The sequence below is a fragment of the Haliotis cracherodii genome, unplaced genomic scaffold (assembly GCF_022045235.1).
Source record: "Haliotis cracherodii isolate W230 unplaced genomic scaffold, xgHalCrac1.p SCAF_17, whole genome shotgun sequence".
Taxonomy (NCBI): domain Eukaryota; kingdom Metazoa; phylum Mollusca; class Gastropoda; order Lepetellida; family Haliotidae; genus Haliotis; species Haliotis cracherodii.
The window spans coordinates 17350682-17371733 of record NW_027266272.1 but is presented as its reverse complement, the minus strand read 5'-3'; the positions used below and the strand labels follow the sequence as shown (position 1 = coordinate 17371733).

The window sequence follows — 21052 nt, the reverse complement described above, 5'->3', positions numbered from 1 at the left end:
CTCGTCACGCCGAAGACCCGGGTTCGATTCCCGACATGGGTACAATGTGTGAATCCCATTTCTGGTGTCCCCCGCCGTGATATTGCTGGAATATTGCTGAAAGCGGCGTAAAACCATACTCACTCACTATATATGTTATGAGTCGAGACTGATGTGCTCAGATGATCTTTGTTTCAAGAATTGCTCTTATACCTAAGACTCTTGATTGTTTCCAGAATCCAGAGTCTCATCAAGAGGCTCCACTCATAGAGGAGGTTCCAGCAGTGCCTGTAATGTAGGCTCGAGAAATAAACCTGTTCTATTTCTTTTCTCTGTTCGACATACCAAGGTGTTTTACCTGTAACTTGACCTCGTTATAACGCAAACGTCTGAACAAAGGGGAACGAACTGTATGACTGGAAAAGGAATGATACGGACACAAACATCGATACCCGCTTTCTCAATCCTATACAAGACCCGTGAAGATCCGGAGTAAAATAGGTCTTCCGCAACCCATGCTTGCCGTAAAAGTGAGTGAGTGAGTGAGTGAGTGAGTGAGTGAGTTTAACGCAGCTTTTAATAGTATAACAGTTGTATCACGGCGTGTCAGCTTAATGTGGGAGGAAAGCCCAAAGTGATGCAGGTCTCAGACGTTTACAACTTCGGTGAAGTACACGAGCACGGGTATGGTGCTAACAAACCGAGAAACATAATTGGGGCGAACCGGAATTCGAACCCACAATCATAGGTTTCTGGCGTGCCCAAGGGACGCAACTCTGCACAGCGAATCGCGGCGCCTTAGACGACTGGGTCACCCGTGGCCCCTTGTAAAAAGGCGACTATGGGTGTCGTAAGAGGCGACTAACGGATCGGGTGGTAAGGCTCGCTGACTTGGTAAATGCATGTCATCGTATCTCAATTGCGTGGATCAATGCTCATGATGCCAATCACTGGATTGTCTGGTCCAAACTCGATTATTTACAACCCGCATCATATAGCTGGAATATTGGAGTGCGGCGTTAAACAACAAACAAACAAACAAACAAAAACAATCCTATACAAAAGATTAGGTCATATGAGCATGTTTTTAATAACTTTCACACATTGTGTCCATGTGGGGAATCGAACCCAGCCTTCCACTTCAACGAGGTCACCCCAACGCCCCTTTCGCACGAGAAATCGTACAAGGAAGATGATCAAACACTGATTGTTACAATACGAGAACATTGAGGATGACACTGGTTTCACAAGTTGTAAACACGTGGGAAGACTAGTGGGGAAACGCACTTGGTTTACATCAAACTGTAGGTTCGCCCGTTACTGTAACAGGAGTTACATCCCTTTAACTGGCATTCCCAAACGTCAGCAGTCTTGTCAAATCTATTACTGAGTGAGTGAGTTTAACGCCGCTTTTAACATTATTCCAGTTATATCACAGCGCGTCAGCTTAATGTGGGAGGAAAAGGCGAAGTGATGCAGGTCTCAGATGTTTACCATCTCAGTGAAACCCATGAGCACGGGTTTGGTGCTAACAAACCTAAAATAATGATCGGGGATAACCGGAATTCGAACCCACACACATAGGTTTCTGGCGTGCCCAAGGGACGCAACTCTACACAGCGAATCGCGGCGCCTTAGACGACTGGGCCACCCGTGCCCCCCCCCCCCCCCCCCCCCCAAATTTTCCTACTGAGATAAGCACAGTGTGGTGAAACAAGCCGTGGCAGAAAACTACATTCTTTAGCCGTCAGAATAGACACATTTGTCTCGCAAAACTGTTCTGTCATTAAGCTTGAAGTTCCATCATTTCCATGTGGTGTTCAACTGACAATCAAAATAGTAAATGCCCTGTCAACGACGAAGGACGGCATGTCTTAGAGTACTTTCAGGGTGCTTCAATCAACTAGCTACCTACTTTGGTATTAAAAATTGAAAATAAATTTGGTTGAATTCTGTTCTGAACGCTCGTGAAATATTTACAGTACTTTCACGGCGGACACAGAATAAACATGAATGTTTCAACATGTGAAAAATATAATATTAATCAAAGAAACACTTTTTTATGTTTAAAACTGCATCAAGCAGACCTTTCCCTTGTAACATAAGATAGTTGACACTCCATGCCCCATGCTTTAAAAAGGTCCATGGATAAGTCTATATAGCTTAGCTACATTAATACCTTCATCTGTGACATACATTTACGTTTGCACGAACGTTTCCTATGCACAGTCTTTATTGTGAACAAATCTGTTTTGAACGCTCGGTACGATAAATATAAATGTACTTGCTCGGTATGTACAACTGAATTATGCATGACAGTTGCTATTGCGAGTTATGGCCTACTGACCAATCAGATTCAACCTCTCGTATCACTTGCATTTGCTTCAAACAAAACGGTGGCGCACAGTCAAGACGATCTGATCGATAATCAAGATCTATATTGTGATAAAACGAGTCTTACATCGCGAAGTGCATCACATCACGTGAGCATCTTTATTAAAAACATGAAAAGATTTAGAAAATATGCTTTGCAAATCCTGCAGTCGACCGAAATCTGCATGCCACTTTACGAACCGGATTTCGATTTCGGTGAGCGATTTTGATTGAACTATGCATAGACTCGTTAGTCCAGCCAAATTGTAACTCCATAATACCAGCCTAGTTCGGCAAGGGTGGAAACTGGACTTTCATAGTCAGTTAACTCACTTGCCTCGGCAAGATGGACAACCAGATGTAACTGATAACCATTGCACGGTTTTCCCATGGTTTATATCTTACGATGAGCCCTCTTCAATATGAGCATGGCGTTTAAGTCTCAAGATAAAAGGGTATTAAATTTTGCCAACAAAGTAGGGGCGTCGGGTTTCAGACAGAGGTCAGATAAGGGTTTCGTTTGGGGCATTGTATGTACACGAGAACTAAACGCCATATATAAGCTATTGTAAACATATTTCCGTTCATAGTGATGGTACGGGGAGTTCGCGAAAGGTGAGTGAGCGTTTCCTTCCCCACTGGCGGCACTTGTCACAAACACATGCAAGGGCAAGTCAATTATTCACCCTTGATAAAAAGGCGGTAACGTATGGTACAAGTCACAATAGGGAATTGAATGGGACATTTCAGATTCTTATTTTTCAAATTTGGAAAATGCCTCCACATGTCTACCATAAAAATATTTTTAAAAGCTTGAATGTTGATCAAACACTCTTTGGAATCTTCAAAGAAAGCTGTCACGGTGCTTAACTAACGATTACGCCGCCTACGCTAGATCAACGCTTCACCCACTGAGAGGCCGTAACTGACAAAAGAATATTAATAGCGTAGGCACAAGTACACACACGTGTCTAAAAATAGACAGACTCCATTAAGGCGCATTGATAAAACCAAACTGAAGTTTAAGAATGTACACTCTCTCAAAAAAGAAACGCAACCCCAGTCTGAAAATGTAAGAAAGCCCCAAAAAGGAAAATGTTGATTGTAAATACAGTTTTTCTGATATGCACGGATACCATGTACACTGTTAATTAACGTAAGCGCCCAAACACATTAATTTTCGTGCACAAGGGCATTTTATTGTTACTTTTATCATAGTGAGCAAAATTTTCACGTGGCCCATGCCAAAAGCCTCATGCACGTGCAATTCATGGAAAGAGCAGTAGAAGTATGGGTTTATAAAAGCATGTGTTGATTAGCAATTCACTCTATCATTTTCACCGAAAGACAAGGTCGAATTTGCCACGGTTGAGTGCTGCAGATCGAAATATCGCAATTTGTCGTATTGAGGCCGGACAAAGCTTTGGAAACGTTGCCTGGCACCTCAATATTCATAAAACAACGATTTCCTACTTTGGAGCCAATACACCCAGTGTCATGCAACTGAAGATCGCCCCAGAAGTGGTAGGCCAAGTGTTACCACACCACCTCAGGATCGATTCATCCGGGTCACCCACCTACGTAATCGGCTAGCCACACCTACCGTCACTGCAACACAGGTGCCAGGTTTAAGAAGAGTGTCCGCACAAACAATTAGGAACCGTCTACGAGAGGCCGGTCTACGTGCAAGAAGACTTCTTATTGGACCTGTTTTATGCCACGAACATCGACGCCAACGACTCAGGTGGTGCACCAACGTTCGGATATGGACCCTCAGAAACTGGAGGCGCGTCTGGTTTAGTGACGAATCACGTTTTCGCTTACAACGCCGTGACTGAAGACAGCGTGTCTATAGAAGAGGAAACTAACGTTTTGCCCCGAAATGTGTTCGGCAGGTCGACAGATTTGGTGGAGGGGGCGTCATGGTGTGGGGAGCCATGTCTTACAACCAAAGATCAGACTTGGTGATCATTTGTGGCAATTTGACAGCCCAGCGCTATATCAATGACGTTTTACAGCCTCATCTTCTGCCGATTATCGACCTACAGAGGGAGCTCTATCAACACGACAACGCCCAGCCGCACACTGTTCATGCAACAGTGAATTTTCTCCAGAATTCTAACGTCAACGTGTTACCATGGCCCTCCCGATCACCAGACATCAACCCAATCGAACATCTTTGGGATTATCTGGATCGACGAGTACGTGCACGTACACCGCCACCCGAGACGTTGGATGCACTAGCCGTTGCACTGCAGGAGGAGTGGAGAGCAATCCCTCAGGAAAGAATCCGGCGTCTAATCCGTTCTGTTCCAAGGAGGTGCAATGCTGTGATCGCAGCTCGTGGCGCTCATACGAGGTACTGAGAAAGACGCCCCCTTGCGTCAAGTCAATCTTAGTGAGAGAACTGTCGAATCCTGGATTTAAACTTGCATAACTGTACTGCCACCATGCCAAATTTCAATGTCTTCAATAATAAATGTGTTATAATAACTTGAATATTGAGATAAACATCTTGAAAATATAGAGGTTGCGTTTCTTTTTTGAGAGAGTGTATTAACACTGAGAAGTAAACACGATGATATATTTAGCTCGCCAAGGCTCACTAAATACAACGTTTATTCCTAATACAGGATATCTGACATCCCCAAACACACTCGTATGATAACCTCTACGTTCGTGTTATTTGTGGATTTCCGAGTTTGACACTCGAAGGTAGAACCAAAATTCGGTAAATAACCACACAAGATCACTGACAAAAATACGAAGTAAGTTGAAATTCACAGGATAAGAATTACAATCAAATAAGGTAAAACAATGGATAAGATATGATGGAATGGCGAAACGGTATGTTGCAGCAGTATATAGAAACAGAAGGCGTTCCAAAAGATGCTCCACCCAGAAGCGACTGGAAAGTAGCAAGATTGCGGAAGTGACGTCACAGTGGCGGGAGGACAGCAAAGATGTCAAAGAGTTTCAAGTACAAAAAAACAAAACAAGGGAGGCAATTCTAAATCTAGGTCACCACCTTAACAAAACATGAGACTTGCCTGTCGTGGGAGTATCGTCACAGGCAAAGATAACATTTGTCATTTTCAGAAATCTTCAACAAATTGTGATCAGCTGAGTTAAAGCGTAGATAGACTATATCATGGAGAAAGAAGTCATTTCTTTGACTGTTCTACCATCTGGTCTTTGAAAGGCAATTATAAGTGATACACACAAGGAAGAGAATATATGGATGTCACCTGATGAAGGTGTAAGCATATACTCCGAAACGTTCTGTTCCTCATAATAAAGAAGTTGACATCCATATATTCTCTTCCTCAGTTCTAACATGTTCCTGTTATAAGGGATACAGTAGAGGTCCAATTGTCGTCAAATATGAGTGAGTGAGTGAGTGAGTATGGTTTTACGCCGCTTTTAGCAATATTCCAGCAATATCACGGCGGGGGACACCAGGAATGGGCTTCACACATTGTACCCATGTCGGGAATCGAACCCGGGTCTTCGGCGTGGAGAGCGAACGCTTTAACCACTAGGCTACCCGACCGCCCCCTCGTCAAATATGAAATGACACTAGCTTGAACATTGTTGTGCACTGGGAATACACACAAAGCACCTGTCAGAAATAGGTCAAATGAGTGAGTGAGTTACGGTTTTACGCCATTTTAGCAATATTCCAGCAATATCACCGCAGGGGACACCAGAAATGGACTTCACACATCGTACACATGTCGGAAATCCAACCCGGGTCTTCGGCGTGACGAGCGAACGCTTTAACCACTAGGCTACCCGACCGCCCCTATGATGAGATGAGGTATGGTGAGTTGAGGTATGGGGAGGTGTGGTGAGGTGAGCGAACGCTTTAACCACTAGGCTACCCGACCGCCCCTATGATGAGATGAGGTATGGTGAGTTGAGGTATGGTGAGGTATGGTGAGGTGAGCGAACGCTTTAACCACTAGGCTACCCGACCGCCCCTATGATGAGATGAGGTATGGTGAGTTGAGGTATGGTGAGGTATGGTGAGGTATGGTGAGGTGAGCGAACGCTTTAACCACTAGGCTACCCGACCGCCCCAGGTCAAATGAAAGCATACGTATACATGTATCTGTAGCAACAACGGCTATGTCAACCTCCTTTATCAACCGCGTCTTGAGATTTTATACTACAGACCTGTAAATTATTTAAGCACCACTTATGTACTATAAAAAATCAACTGAACATTACATAGGTAACATGCACTTGGGCTATCAACTTGTCCAAGCAGAATTTGTTTCAGTATGAACAACTGTTGCTTACGAGTTTGAGATAAGATTATGCAAGCGCAAAAGACATATTGATAGTAAAAACACCGCCGAAAAACATTTCATGAGAATTAACATTTGGGTAAAATAATTTGTGAGTATATAAACTGACGGCTTCAACTTTGTACAGTTCTACACAAGTTGCAAGAAGTCAGGTAAGATCAAAGGACAAATGATTACGTGTTATTTGATGCACATAGATTGTTTGTGCGTTTAGTCTCATATATTAGATTGAAACGTTATTAATTTCGTGCTTAAATTATTAAAGTGCTACATAATTATATTGATTAATTTAAGAGACGCTATACTCCTTAGTGCGAACTTCCAGTCTACATATTGACCTTTTTATAATGAATGCCATGTGTGAAACCTAGACAGTGTTTGTTTGTTTGTTGTTTAACGCTGCACTCAGTAATATTCCAGCTATATGACGGCGGTCTGTAAATAATCGAGTCTGGACCAGACAATCCAGTGATTGACATCATGAGCATCGATCCACGCAATTGGGATACGGAGACATGCATCAACCAAGTCAGCAAGTCTGACCACCCGATCCCGTTAGTCGCCTCTTACGACAAGCAAGTCGCCTTTTACGGCAAGCATGGGTTGCTGAAGACCTATTCTATCCCGGATCTTCACGGGTCCCTAGATAGTGTCCTTGAATTAGTAGGGTATCGATAAACACCCATATCGTTATCTGAACTACAATGTGAGTGACAGTCCGGCAAATCTGTTTTTCATTTTACTTTATTCAAATTTTCTAGGATTGTTAATTGGGTCGAGGCTTTCCCCCTTAAGTACAAAGGCAGTGTTGACTTGCACGTTAGTGATACATTTTGCAGGAGAGCCGTTAGGGTTCCATTCATTAGATTCTCAATATAGGCAAGCACATAACACGAACACAGTGTGGTCGTCAACAGTGAAGGAAGGTGGAAATACATTTCGCGTCAGGGATGTCAAGACTCGACACTATACAGTAAACTACGGTTATAACGAACTCATGAGGACTAATAATTTGAGAACGTTATAATCGTAGTTCGTTATAAGCACATATACAGCATAATTACAGCGTCGGGACAAAAAAAGTAAGTTTGTTATATCCGTCAGTTCGTTATAAACGTGTTCGTTATAACCGTAGTTTACTGTACTGTAACAGCGAAGCAATCTTACTGCAGGTTAGCTTTGTGTCCTCCAGTGGTCTACGGTCTATATTCAATACACCATACAATTCAACACCCCTTCACCCTACAAGGTTTCAAGGATCGTTTGTTCCATTACCAGTCCCGTACCGAATGACATTTTGTATGACAGAACTATGTGCCCGCTAGTGTCACAAACAGTGTTAATTTCTCATCCTAAATCATTTTCGACTTTTCTCCAATATTAATTCTCTTTTTGTGAAATCGCTGAAATGTTCAAAACACATAAATCCCTCTTATTTATCCACAGAATGAAGGTCGCCGTTGTACTCCTGTGTGTGCTTCCTCTTGCCTTCGGGGCACTGCTTGGAAACAGTAAGTCCCTTTATAACTATATACTGTCACAAGCTAATGCAAAGTCAACTGTTCACCTGAAAAAAACACGAGAACATGTGGTACGAGTCAACATGGGTAATTGCATCACAAATATCCTATCTGCCATAAAATTTCTTTGAAAGCTTTACTGGTGCCTTGAATGTTGCAACCTTGATCAAACAAGAGCAAGAGTTGTATGACGCTCTTTGAATGCTTAGAAAAAGAGCATGCTCGATTGTACCTCAAAAGTTGTGAAATGTAGACACCAAAGGCTGAACTGCACATTCTTGAGAACAGTGTGCAAACTGATTGACGATTCTTCCCCACTGAACTCAAACTCATTCATTCACCTTCTCTCTCACTCCAGTCCTTGATTCCACTGAGCTGCACAAACTTGTGAACGCTGTCGTCGAGAAGTACGGAACGGACGCTTCAGAGCTTCAGTGTGAGCAGGAATGCAAAGTTCTATTTACAAGCGACATCCTCGACCTGGGCTGCGACTTCGCCTGCAAGGGGTACGTATGCATACTGTCTTGCACGTCATCGCGAAGACTGCAGAGTTCATGAACACGGAGGATCGTTTTAAACGCTTGAGTTACTTTTGAAAATTTAAGCTGTGTTGCTTGTGTTACATTTGGTTGTTGGTTGGTTGGTTTGTTGTTTAACGCCTCACTCAGCAATATTCCAGCTATATGACGGTGGTCTGTAAATAATCGAGTCTGGACCAGACAATCCAGTGATTAATATCATAAGCATCGATCCACGCAATTTGGATCGATGACATGCATCAACCAAGTCAACGAGCCTGACCACCCGATCCCGTTAGTCGCCTTTTACGACAAGCATAGTCACCTTTTACGGCAAGCATGGGTTGCTGAAGACCTATTCTACCCCGAAATCTTCACGGGTTCTTGAGTTACAGTGGCAAGTATACCTGGGTATACGATGACCATATCTTAAGAAGAGACCAACAGAAGTGAATTCGCTTGGTTTAATTTGGTAAAACGTAAATATGTAAAATGTAAGAACGCTGGTTCATTCAATGCAATATGTGAGTTTTCATAACTCCATTGTTAAAATCCGATCCGCGACACATACATGTTACACTGTTCCTCACTATATAATGTGCGTATATATGTTATATTTACTGAGACGAGACTACTAGATTTGCTTTGATGATCTATTTAATTTCAGTATTACCTTTTATACCTGACACTCTGTTACGTCTTGATTGTTTCCAGAATCCAGAGTCTCATCAATAAGCTCCATTCATAGAGGAGGTTCCAGCAGTGACTTTAAAGTAGGCAAGAGAAATAAAGTGTTAAACTTGTCTTATTGTTATTCTCTTTTCGACATGCTATGCTAACAAAGGTGTTTTAGCTCCAACCTGATTTTGTGAAAAAACAAACGTCTGAACAAAGACGAGAGGAATGGAGTGTACATGTATGCTAGAAGAGAAATGATACGAACACAGGATTTACCCTCTTTCTAAATCCTATACCAAAGATAAATGTTTTAGAACACAAGCGGTGTAGTCTGTAGCACCAGAAATGTTTTTTCTTATCTTAACGAAACGTTGTCAACAAGCATGAGATCGCGGGGACCTTGTGTCTTATCGTTGAAATGGATTTGGTTTGGTTTGGTTGGTTTGTTGTTTAACGCCGCACTCAGCAATATTCCAGCTATATGACGGCGGTCTATAAATAATCGAGTCTGGACCAGACAATCCAGTGATTGATATCATGATCATCGATCCACGCAATTGGGATCGATGGCATGCATCAACCAAGTCAGCGAGCCTGACCACCCGATCCCGTTAGTCGCCTTATACGACAAGCATAGTCACCTTTTACGGCAAGCATGGGTTGCTGAAGACATATTCTACCCCGGATCTTCACGGGTCTGTTGAAATGGATACAAATATATGTCTTTCAATCTACGTTGAAAGACATTTAACACCCATAACGTTTAATAACATTGTTTCGATAACTGTATTCAAATAATGTATTTGAAGACCTATTCTATCCCGGATCCAAGTGATGTTCAACTGACAATTCAGTAAATGACAATGGAGCCATGTTTTTTAAAGGTATTTTCAGGTTGCTTCTATCAACTATAGTTCTCCACTTTAGGATAAAGGACGCGCGTATTATTGTTTGATTATTGTTTAAAGCTGCCCTAAATAGGGTTCCAGCTTCTGTAAATAATCGAGTCTTGACCAGACAATCCAGTGACAGAGCTGGGTTCTATGTATATGAATCACTATCGAAGAGTGACCGCCACCGTGGTCTAGTGGTAGAGCGTCCGCCCAGAGAGCGGAAGGTCCGGGCTTCGATCCCCGGCCGCGTCATACCAAACGACGTTAAAAGATTGTACTTGTTGTTACCCTGTCTGGCGCTCGGCATTAAGCGGCTAAAACAAGGACTGGTCGGCTCGGAGTCAGTATACTGTGTCTAAGTGGGGGTATTCATGTTAAACTGCGGCATGGTATCTCAGTGTGCTAGCACTAGAGATCGGCATCAGTCCGGACTAGTACAAGCAGCCATACACACACACACACACACACACACAGACACACACACACACACGTACATGCACGTCGCTATATAAGTGCAATAATCTTGGACGCGACGTTAAACCCCATTTCACCTCACCTCACCTATCACAGAGTGATGCTTCCAGGGGTCGCAAAAAGGTGAGCGTATCATGCCCCACATGTCACCCGTCACAAACACATGCAACGGCTAGTTATTTGTTCACCTGAAACACGTGGTACAAGTCACAATAGGAAATTGCATCAGCATCGTGTTTGTCACTGATGGATCAAAGGTCTATTCAAAACTGCATCCATCAGTAAATTGTAATTGATGTGATTGATATATTCTTATATCTGTTCGCGATATTGACAACGATGTTATCTACATTACAGTCCTACATGCAGGTAATGTGATTTTATTTGTTTGCATTCTCGTGAGGGGGCGGTCGGGTAGCCTGGTGGTTAAAGCGTTCGCTTGTCACGCCGAAGAACCGGATTGGATTCCCGGCATGGGTACAATGTGTGAAGCCCATTTCTGGTGTCCCCGTCGTGATATTGCTGAAATATTGCTGAAATCGGCGTTAAACCATACTTACTCACTCGTGAGGCTAGATCAAGAAATAACGGAAAATGTTACCATGACATGGTACAGATAAGATTGTTGACACTCCTCGTAATTACACCGTATGCCTCATGCATTATATGGTTGGTCGGGTTGTTGTTCAACGCCGCACTCAGCAATATTCCAGCTATATGACGGCGGTTTGTAAATAATCGAGTCTGGACCAGACAAACCAGTGATTGACATCATGAGCATCGATCCTCGCAATTGGGATCGATGACATGCATCAACCAAGTTAGCGAGCCTGACCACCCGATCCAATTATTCGCCTCTTACGACAAGCATAGTCGCCTTTTACGGCAAGCATGGGTTACTGAAGACCTATTCTACCTCTGATCTTCACGGGTCGCATTATATGGATCATTAACTAACTCAAGATAGGATAGGCCTCTGAATATTTTCACATGTGATATGCCTGTACATGTGCGCTCACTTTCATCATGCAACCGACTTATACTTTACGTGAACAAATCATCTGTTCTTCCGCTTTACATATGAATAAAACACATTACTTGCTCGATATGGTCCAGTCGTCTAAGGCGCCGCAAGTAGCTGTGCAGAGTTGCGTTCCTTATAGGGACGCCAGAAACCTATGATTTTGGGTTCGAATCCCGCTTCGCCCCGATTATGTTTCTAGGTTTGTCAGCACCATACCCCTGCTCGTGGGTTTCACCGAAGTGGTAAACATCTAAAACCTGCATCACTTCAGACTTTCTTCCCACATTAAGCTGACAAATCGTGATATAACTGGAATACTGTTAAAAGCGGCGTTAAACCAAACTCACTCACTCACTCAAACCTGAGCGGTCAGATCAAGAGAACTACATAAAGAAGGTATCCAGTATTGCCAAGTAACGTTTAAAAATTTCCAAAGTGAAGGGTGAGGCGACCAGTTTAACTGCACTGGCAGACTTTGGTCCCTGTGTGACATCATAGAGATAATTTTATCATATGCTATCTTAAACATGCTTCTAAACCAACCCTGATATATATCGCTTCTTTTAGTGGCTTTGATGCACAGCTGTTGTTTACTGATAAGAAGAGACATAAGAAGAAATGCAATGTATGCTTTGACCTATATGCGTAGCACATGCCCATCCCTTCGTAGCTTACTGAATGATATGATATGTCGTCATTATTAAAGGAGCGTTACATACATATATATATATATATATATATATATATATATATATATATATATATATATATATATATATATATATATATATTGCTGGAATATTGTTAATATCCCCTCGCTCATATATATATATATATATATATATATATATATATATATATATATATATACACATACATACATACATACATACATACATACAAACATAAATCGTCAGAGATTATTTTCACTTATATGGAGACGTGCATGCACATATGTGTGTGTGTGTGTTTGTGAGTGTGTGTGTGTGTGTGTGTGTAAGAGAGTGTATATGTGTGTGTGTGTGAGAGAGAGAGAGAGAGAGAGAGAGAGAGAGAGTGTGTGTGTGTGTGTGTGTGTGTGTGTGTGTGTGTGTGTGTGTGTGTGTGTGTGTGTGCCTGGACTGATGCCGATTTATAGTAATAACTCACTGAGATACCATGCCACAGTTTAACATGAATACCCCACTCAGACACAGAATACTGACTCCGAGCCGACCAGTCCTTGTTTTAGCTTCTTTATGCCGAGTGCCAGACAGGGTAACAACAAGTACCATCTGTTAACGTCTATGACGCGACCGGGGATCCAACCCCGGACCTTCCGCTCTCCGGGCGGATGCTCTACCACTAGACCACGGAGGCGGTCCGTATGGTTCCGACAATCCCATTAATATAGGTTCATGAACCACGAACAAACAATGGTGATACCAGGTGTTCATTCATTTACTGTGGTACAAGTCAAACTAGGAATTCTATCAAACATAATATTTGACATTGATGCGTCAAATTTGGATATATCCTCCACATGTCTACCATGAAACATAATCATCCCTGCTCAAGAAAATGTAAATGTTGGTTTATAACACTGTTTTCGTTTAGTTTGTTTGTTGTTTAACGCCGCACTCAGCAATACTTCACCTATATGACGGCGGTCTGTAAATAATCGAGTCTGGACCAGACAATTCAGTGATGGATATCATGAGCATCGATTCACGAAATTGGGATCGATGACATGCTTCAACAAAGTCAGCGAGCCTGACCACCCGATCCTGTTAGTCGCCTTATACAACAAGCATAGTCGCCTTTTACGGCATGCATGGGTTCCTGAAGACCATATTCTACCCCGGATCCTCACGGGCTTCAACCAACAGAGCATTATATACTTAAAATGCGCACATTTTAAAAGAAGTGTTGCATGTGATATTGAGATAAGATTATGCCATTGTAACAGAAACATTAATAGAAAGGTCATCGCAAGCACAGTTCATGAGAAACGCCATTTGGGTCAAGTGACTTGTGATTATATAACTGACAGCGTCAACCATTCGCCGTTCTACACAAGTTGCAAGAATTCAGGTAAGACAAAAGAACAACAACCTTATTCCTCTCCTTGTCATTTCATGCTTACCTTAACAAATGCTCTATATCTCTATGTACAATAATTTAAGGGTGTGTGTGTGGTGGTGGTGTGTGTGTGGGGGGGGGGGGGGGGGTAGGTGTATTGCTCCTGTCCAGTCTACATTGTATTTAGTGAAAATAGTCATGGTACTTATGTGAGTATCGTATCACGAACTTCTAATAAAATGTTTAAAGCAGTTCAACAAAATGGCTTTCATTTACTTTTAGCGACATACCTGTGAAGAACCGGATTAGAATAGTCTTCGGCAACCCATGCTTGTCGTAAAAGGGGACAAAGTTTGTCGTAAGAGGCGACTAACCGGATCGTGTGGTCAGGCTCGTTGATTTGGTGTATGCATGTCATCGTATCCCAATTGCGTGGCTACGCAAGATGTCAATCACTGGATTGTCCGGTCCAGAGTCGATTATTTACAGACCGCCGTCATACAGTCAGACTATTGTGTGTTCTAACATGTCCCTATTATGTACTTAGTGACATGGGAACGTGATTTTCAGCGGCACTGTACTGAACTATATCCCTTATGATCCGGCGACCAGACTCCCCCTGGTTGTCATCCTTGACAGCACCATACCGGTGGTCGTGGGTTTCACCAAACTGATGAGACCCGTAAAGATCCGGGGTAGAATAGGTCTTCAGCAACCCATGCTTGCCGTAAAAGGCGACTATGCTTGTCGTAAGAGGCGAATAACGGGAACGGGCGGTCAGGATCGCTGACTTGGTATCACGATATCAATCACTGGATTGTCTGGTCCAAACTCGATTATTTATAGACCGCCGTCATATAGCTGGAATATTGCTGAGTGCGGCGTTAAACAACAAACCAACCAACCAAACTGATGTAACTCCCCAAAGCGGCGTTCTCACTCACTCACTCACTCACTTACTCAAAAAACACAGTATACAAACTAACCATTCCCTCTCATTTACCCACAGAATGAAGGCCGCCGTTATTCTCCTGTGTCTACTCCCCTTTGCCTTTGGGGCACTGATTGGAAACAGTAAGCCACCTTATATATGAGTAAATATTTTATCTTGGGGTGGGGATCCTGGCGGGCGGAACAAGAACTAAAAAATGTCTACACACCTTGAAAAACTTTAAGCACGAATTACTGTATATTTCCACGTAAAATAACCATTTTATCGATATCAATTGTCTTGGCATTTGCTTAGGCGTCTTGAAATACTGAATCCGAAATCGATCATCTTCATCTTCTTTGTTTCACGTGATATGTCTTTGGAGTTGCAACCATCTGGGGTAACATACATTGTTAGTTTACCAACCTTTCGGCAGACCTATAGCTGGTAGGCAGATTCTTTCCAAAAGATGCACGGAAGTTCGAGATTTCAAAAGGCTCAATGTTTGTCCTGGTATATTTATTACGTCAGACTTTGTTTACATGAATAGGACCAAGAAATGCATGTTCCATGTGTAATGGAAAATCGTTTTTGTATATTTATTCAATTTAAATAAAAGAGTAAAATAAAATTCAATAAATAAAAGCGACAAAAGCCTTTCCATATTTATAAGAAATATTTGTCAAAAGCAGAGTCGATTGTACGATTCCGACAATATCAGGAGCATGAGTTTATGATCACTGTCATACAGTGACGATACCATATGTTCGCGAAAGGGTGAGCCAAGAAGAGTCCAATCTTTCACTATCAATACTTCGAGGCAGCTTTATCAGTAATATCAGGCTATGTTAATATATAATTACCAGTTATTTACATGTTTGAAATGTCCTGATCTCTGCTATGGGTACAGTCATCATCTCTCTACCACTGTACACTCATAAGGATACGATTTATGGATGAACAACGTTTATGTTACAAATAGGAGCGACGTTTCGGTTTAAGTTCTGACATCGTTATCAAGCAAGTGAGGAAGTGATGACGGTGTTAGAACCTACACCGAAACGTCGCTCCTAAGGGCTCAGTCACACATTCAGGATTTTTACTGCCGTTCTTGATAAGACCATTCCCGATTAAAGTTTGTCAAAAGTCTGAAAAAGATCCTGTGATTCGTGGCAGGAAATTCTCAAAACAATCAGATCTTGTTCAGGAAGCGTCCTGATTCAGCCGTTTCTAGCCGAATTCGATCCTATTCTCCCGTTCTCAATCCGAATCTGGTCCGATTTGTATCCGATTTGTGTTTTCCTGACCGAATCTGTCCCGACAGCGTCCCGATTCTCCCGAATGCGACCCGACAGATCAGACAGTGACCGAACGGTGAACCGACAAAGACGCAATCTGGACTCAATCGACAAGAAACGGCAATGAACAATTCATGCCCGTTCATCACGACAGCGTCCCGATCCACAGGACACCGTCCAGACAACACACGATATTACGATTTTGATCCGATACTGCAGAATCTGTCACGACATATAGTCTCGATTGTAATCCGAATAGACAAAATCGGCTGAGTTTCCCGAATGTTGCGGTACGCAACATACTGTCGGGAGTGCTTGGCTGACCTCTCAGGACCTTTCCCGATCCGTTGGACCCTGTTACGACGTATACGACTGCGTTCAGACAATGATAGGACCTTCCAGATCGTTGAGGAGAGTAATGATCCGACTTTTTTACTTTTCGTGTCGTAGCGCTCTCTGATCTCAAACCGGTGTCATAATCGGCACTGTGTGAGCCTGGCCTTATTGTAAAAATGAAGTTGTTAATCCATAAATCTTATGCTTACTTAATACTCCCAACTTCTAAATGCTTCTCAAAGAAGTCACTGTAAATTAATTCACAAATTTGGCCCAGTCGACTGCTGCGACGCATTTGATCGTAACTGACCGTTCGTAATCGTCCCAGAATCCTGTTGTCAGTGTGCGAGTCCCAAATTTGTCCTGATTATGATTCGTCGTCTGACAACACCATGTCGTGCTTGTGGATGTACTCTAAATGGTATAAACACCGTCATTTCACCTTACATTAAAATTCTAGCTTCTGATTGGTTCAGGAGCGGGCAATTATGTTCCATGTAGCCCGCCCATGCACCTCGGTGAGAAATCAAACACACTTTAAGTAACTTGCTTATCTCGCATATGTATCGTTGAGCTGAAATGAACAGATGCTTATCCGAATGCGTTGGGTAAAGGGACGTAATTCGGTTCGTTTATGTTGTCTGCTGATTGTTAAAAAAGGCTGAATCAAAGCGTTTTTCTCGGAGAAACTTAGGACATATAGTCCGGGTCTGTTTAATGAATGTTGGTGAGATAATTCCGTTGTGTACCGATCTCTCATGGCATATGCTGTGATGTACCATGTGTACACAGGGTACATCACACCTGACGGCTCAGGGTACATAGCCTCATACACAGGGTACATCACACCTGACGGCTCGGGGTACATAGCCTCATACACAGGGTACATCACACCTGACGGCTCGGGGTACATAGGCTCACACACAGGGTACATCACACCTGACGGCTCGGGGTCCATAGCCTCATACACAGGGTACATCACACCTGACGGCTCGGGGTCCATAGGCTCATTCACAGGGTACATCATACCTGACGGCACGGGGTCCATAGGCTCATTCACAGGGTACATCATACCTGACGGCTCGGGGTACATAGGGTCACACACAGGGTACATCACACCTGACGGCTCGGGGTCCATAGCCTCACACACAGGGTACATCACACCTGACGGCTCGGGGTCCATAGGCTCATACACAGGGTACATCACACCTGACGGCTCAGGGTACATAGCCTCATACACAGGGTACATCACACCTGACGGCTCAGGGTACATAGCCTCATACACAGGGTACATCACACCTGACGGCTCGGGGTACATAGCCTCATACACAGGGTACATCACACCTGACGGCTCGGGGTACATAGGCTCACACACAGGGTACATCACACCTGACGGCTCGGGGTCCATAGCCTCATACACAGGGTACATCACACCTGACGGCTCGGGGTCCATAGGCTCATTCACAGGGTACATCATACCTGACGGCACGGGGTCCATAGGCTCATTCACAGGGTACATCATACCTGACGGCTCGGGGTACATAGGCTCACACACAGGGTACATCACACCTGACGGCTCGGGGTCCATAGCCTCATACACAGGGTACATCACACCTGACGGCACGGGGTCCATAGGCTCATACACAGGGTACATCATACCTGACGGCTCGGGGTCCATAGGCTCATACACAGGGTACATCATACCTGACGGCTCGGGGTCCATAGCCTCATACACAGGGTACATCACACCTGACGGCTCGGGGTACATAGCCTCATACAGGGTACATCATACCTGACGGCTCGGGGTCCATAGGGTCACACACAGGGTACATCACACCTGACGACTCGGGGTACATAGGGTCACACACAGGGTACATCACACCTGACGGCTCGGGGTCCATAGGCTCACACACAGGGTACATCACACCTGACGGCACGGGGTACATAGCCTCACACACAGGGTACATCACACCTGACGGCACGGGGTCCATAGCCTCACACACAGGGTACATCACACCTGACGGCACGGGGTCCATAGCCTCATACACAGGGTACATCACACCTGACGGCTCAGGGTACATAGCCTCATACACAGGGTACATCACACCTGACGGCTCGGGGTACATAGCCTCATACACAGGGTACATCACACCTGACGGCTCGGGGTACATAGGCTCACACACAGGGTACATCACACCTGACGGCTCGGGGTCCATAGCCTCACACACAGGGTACATCATACCTGACGGCACGGGGTCCATAGGCTCATACACAGGGTACATCATACCTGACGGCTCGGGGTCCATAGGCTCATACACAGGGTACATCACACCATAGACCCCTCGAGATCTGTTGACAAATTACAATCACCTGCATCACTCCAGGTTACATTAAGCGCACATGCCATGATATGATGCCGCTATGGACAAGAAACTGAAATACAGTGCATAGTGCGTTAACCCAACTCACTCACTCACTCTGTGTATCCGAGTGAAACTGATTGTTTGATGAGTTTCCCCGACTAACTCACGCACACTTTCAATCCAGTCCTTGATAGAGCTGAGCTGCACAGTCTTGTGAACAGTGTAGTCGAGAAGTTCGGGACGAACGCTACAGAACAGGAGTGCGAGCGTGAATGCACAGTCCTCTTCACCAACGACATCCTCGATCTCGGTTGTGACTTCGCCTGCAGGGGGTATGTATATATATATATAAAAAAAAAAATTATGCTTGCCTGTTTACATTTTTACACATTGTAGATCGTATACAAAGAACATGAGGGGGCACGGGTGGCCCAGTCGTCTAAGGCGCCGCGATTCGCTGTGCAGAGTTGCGTCCCTTGGGCACGGCAGAAACCTATGATTGTGGGTTCGAATCCCGGTTCGCCCCGATTATGTTTCTAGGTTTGTCAGCACCATACCCGTGCTCGTGGGTTTCAACGAAGTGGTAAACGTCTTAGACCTGCATCACTTCGGGCTTTCCTCCCACATTAAGCTGACAAGCCGTGATATAACTGGAATACTGTTAAAAGCGGCGTTAAACCCAACTCACTCACCAAAAGAACATGAAGGGTCGTCTTAATTACCTTCACGAATTCCATTAGGTTTACGTCAATAATGGAAATATATAACATGGACACGTGGTAGTGTGCATAGGACAGAGGTCACAAGAGGCGAATTTGACTCCGAATTAGCCTCTGAATGGGTACCCGGTAGGATGAGATTGCAAACCTTCCATTGACGTGGACCATATATAGAGAAGGCATAACTTGTACATGGCTCGTCCAGGTGGACGCTCCAACGAAATACGAACGAAAGTCCAAATTTCAGCGTATGATCCAACACCTACATGTCGAACTGTTCGTCACGATATACTGAGGACATATATGAGTTGTATATACTGAGCCGATACTACAAGGTTTGCTATGATAAAGGTTTTGCTTTTATACCTTTGTTTATTTGTTTGTTGATTAACGCCGCACTCAGCAATATTCCAGCTATATGACGGCGGCCTGTAAACAATAGAGTCTGGACTAGCCAATCCAGCGATTGGTTTCATGAGCATCAATCTACGCAATTGGGATACGATCAGATGCATCATCCCAGTCAGCGATCCTGACCACCCGATCCAGTTAGTCGCCTCTTACGACAAGCATAGTCGCCTTTTACGGCAAGCATGGGTTGCTGAAGACCTATTCTACCTCGGATCTTCATTGGTAAACCTTTAAACCTATGTGACCTCTTCATTGTTTCCAGAATCCAGAATCTCATCCAGAAAATCCATACATAGACGAGGATCCAGCAGTTGATTGTTCTCGGGAAATAAAATGTAAAACCTGATTCGTGTCGTTATTCTGTACTATACTTGTTGTTGAGGAGGTGAGGTGAGATACTTATATAGCGACGTGTATGCACGTGTATGTGTGTGTGTGTGTGTGTGTGTGTGTGTGTGTGTGTGTGGCTGCTTGTACTAGTCCGGACGGATGCCGATTTAAAGTGCTAGCACACTGAGATACCATGCCGCAGTTTAACATGAATACCCCACTTAGACACAGTATACCGACTCCGAGCCGACCAGTCCTTGTTTTAGCCCCTTAATGCCGAGCGCCAGACTGGGTAACAACAAGTACCATCTTTTAACGTCTTTTGGTATGACGCGGCTGGGGATCGAACCCCGGACCTTCTGCTCTCCGGGCGGACGCTCTACCATTAGACCTGTTGATGTGAAAACATATGAAGATGTTAAAACACAAACGTCTGAACAAGACAGGTACGAATCTGGTTAATACCATGATTTGTTTTAAAGCTTTACTAAGGCATGGAATGTCAGTAGGGTAAAAACCTCCAGTTCAGCACAGACAATGGAATCCTCACAGCAGTATGTGTGAAACCTCACAGTGAACAATGCAATCCTCACAGTGAACAATTGAATCCTCACAGTGAACAATGCAATCCTCACACTAAAACAATCCTTAAACCTCCATCCTTAATCCTCAATCCTCACAGTGAACAATAAAATCCTCCTAGTTAACAATACAATCCTCAATCTTGAATCCACATACTAAACCTATCCTCAATACTCGATCTTGAATCCTCACAGTAAACAATCACAATCCTCACAAACAATAACAATCCTCTCAAATCTCAAAGAGTAA

At 43.7% G+C, this 21052-nt stretch overlaps 1 protein-coding gene across 1 annotated transcript; it reads left to right on the top strand.

Annotated features, from left to right (window-relative positions):
- The first annotated feature begins 13751 nt into the window (after nucleotides 1-13751).
- On the top strand, nucleotides 13752-20237 carry LOC139464467 (uncharacterized). The gene is made up of 4 exons (XM_071245994.1): nucleotides 13752-13845; nucleotides 14843-14907; nucleotides 18946-19093; nucleotides 20154-20237. The coding sequence occupies exons 2-4, from the start codon at nucleotides 14844-14846 to the stop codon at nucleotides 20185-20187; spliced, it is 246 nt and encodes an 81-aa protein (XP_071102095.1). The 5' UTR covers nucleotides 13752-13845; nucleotide 14843; the 3' UTR covers nucleotides 20188-20237.
- The last annotated feature ends 815 nt before the right edge of the window (nucleotides 20238-21052 follow it).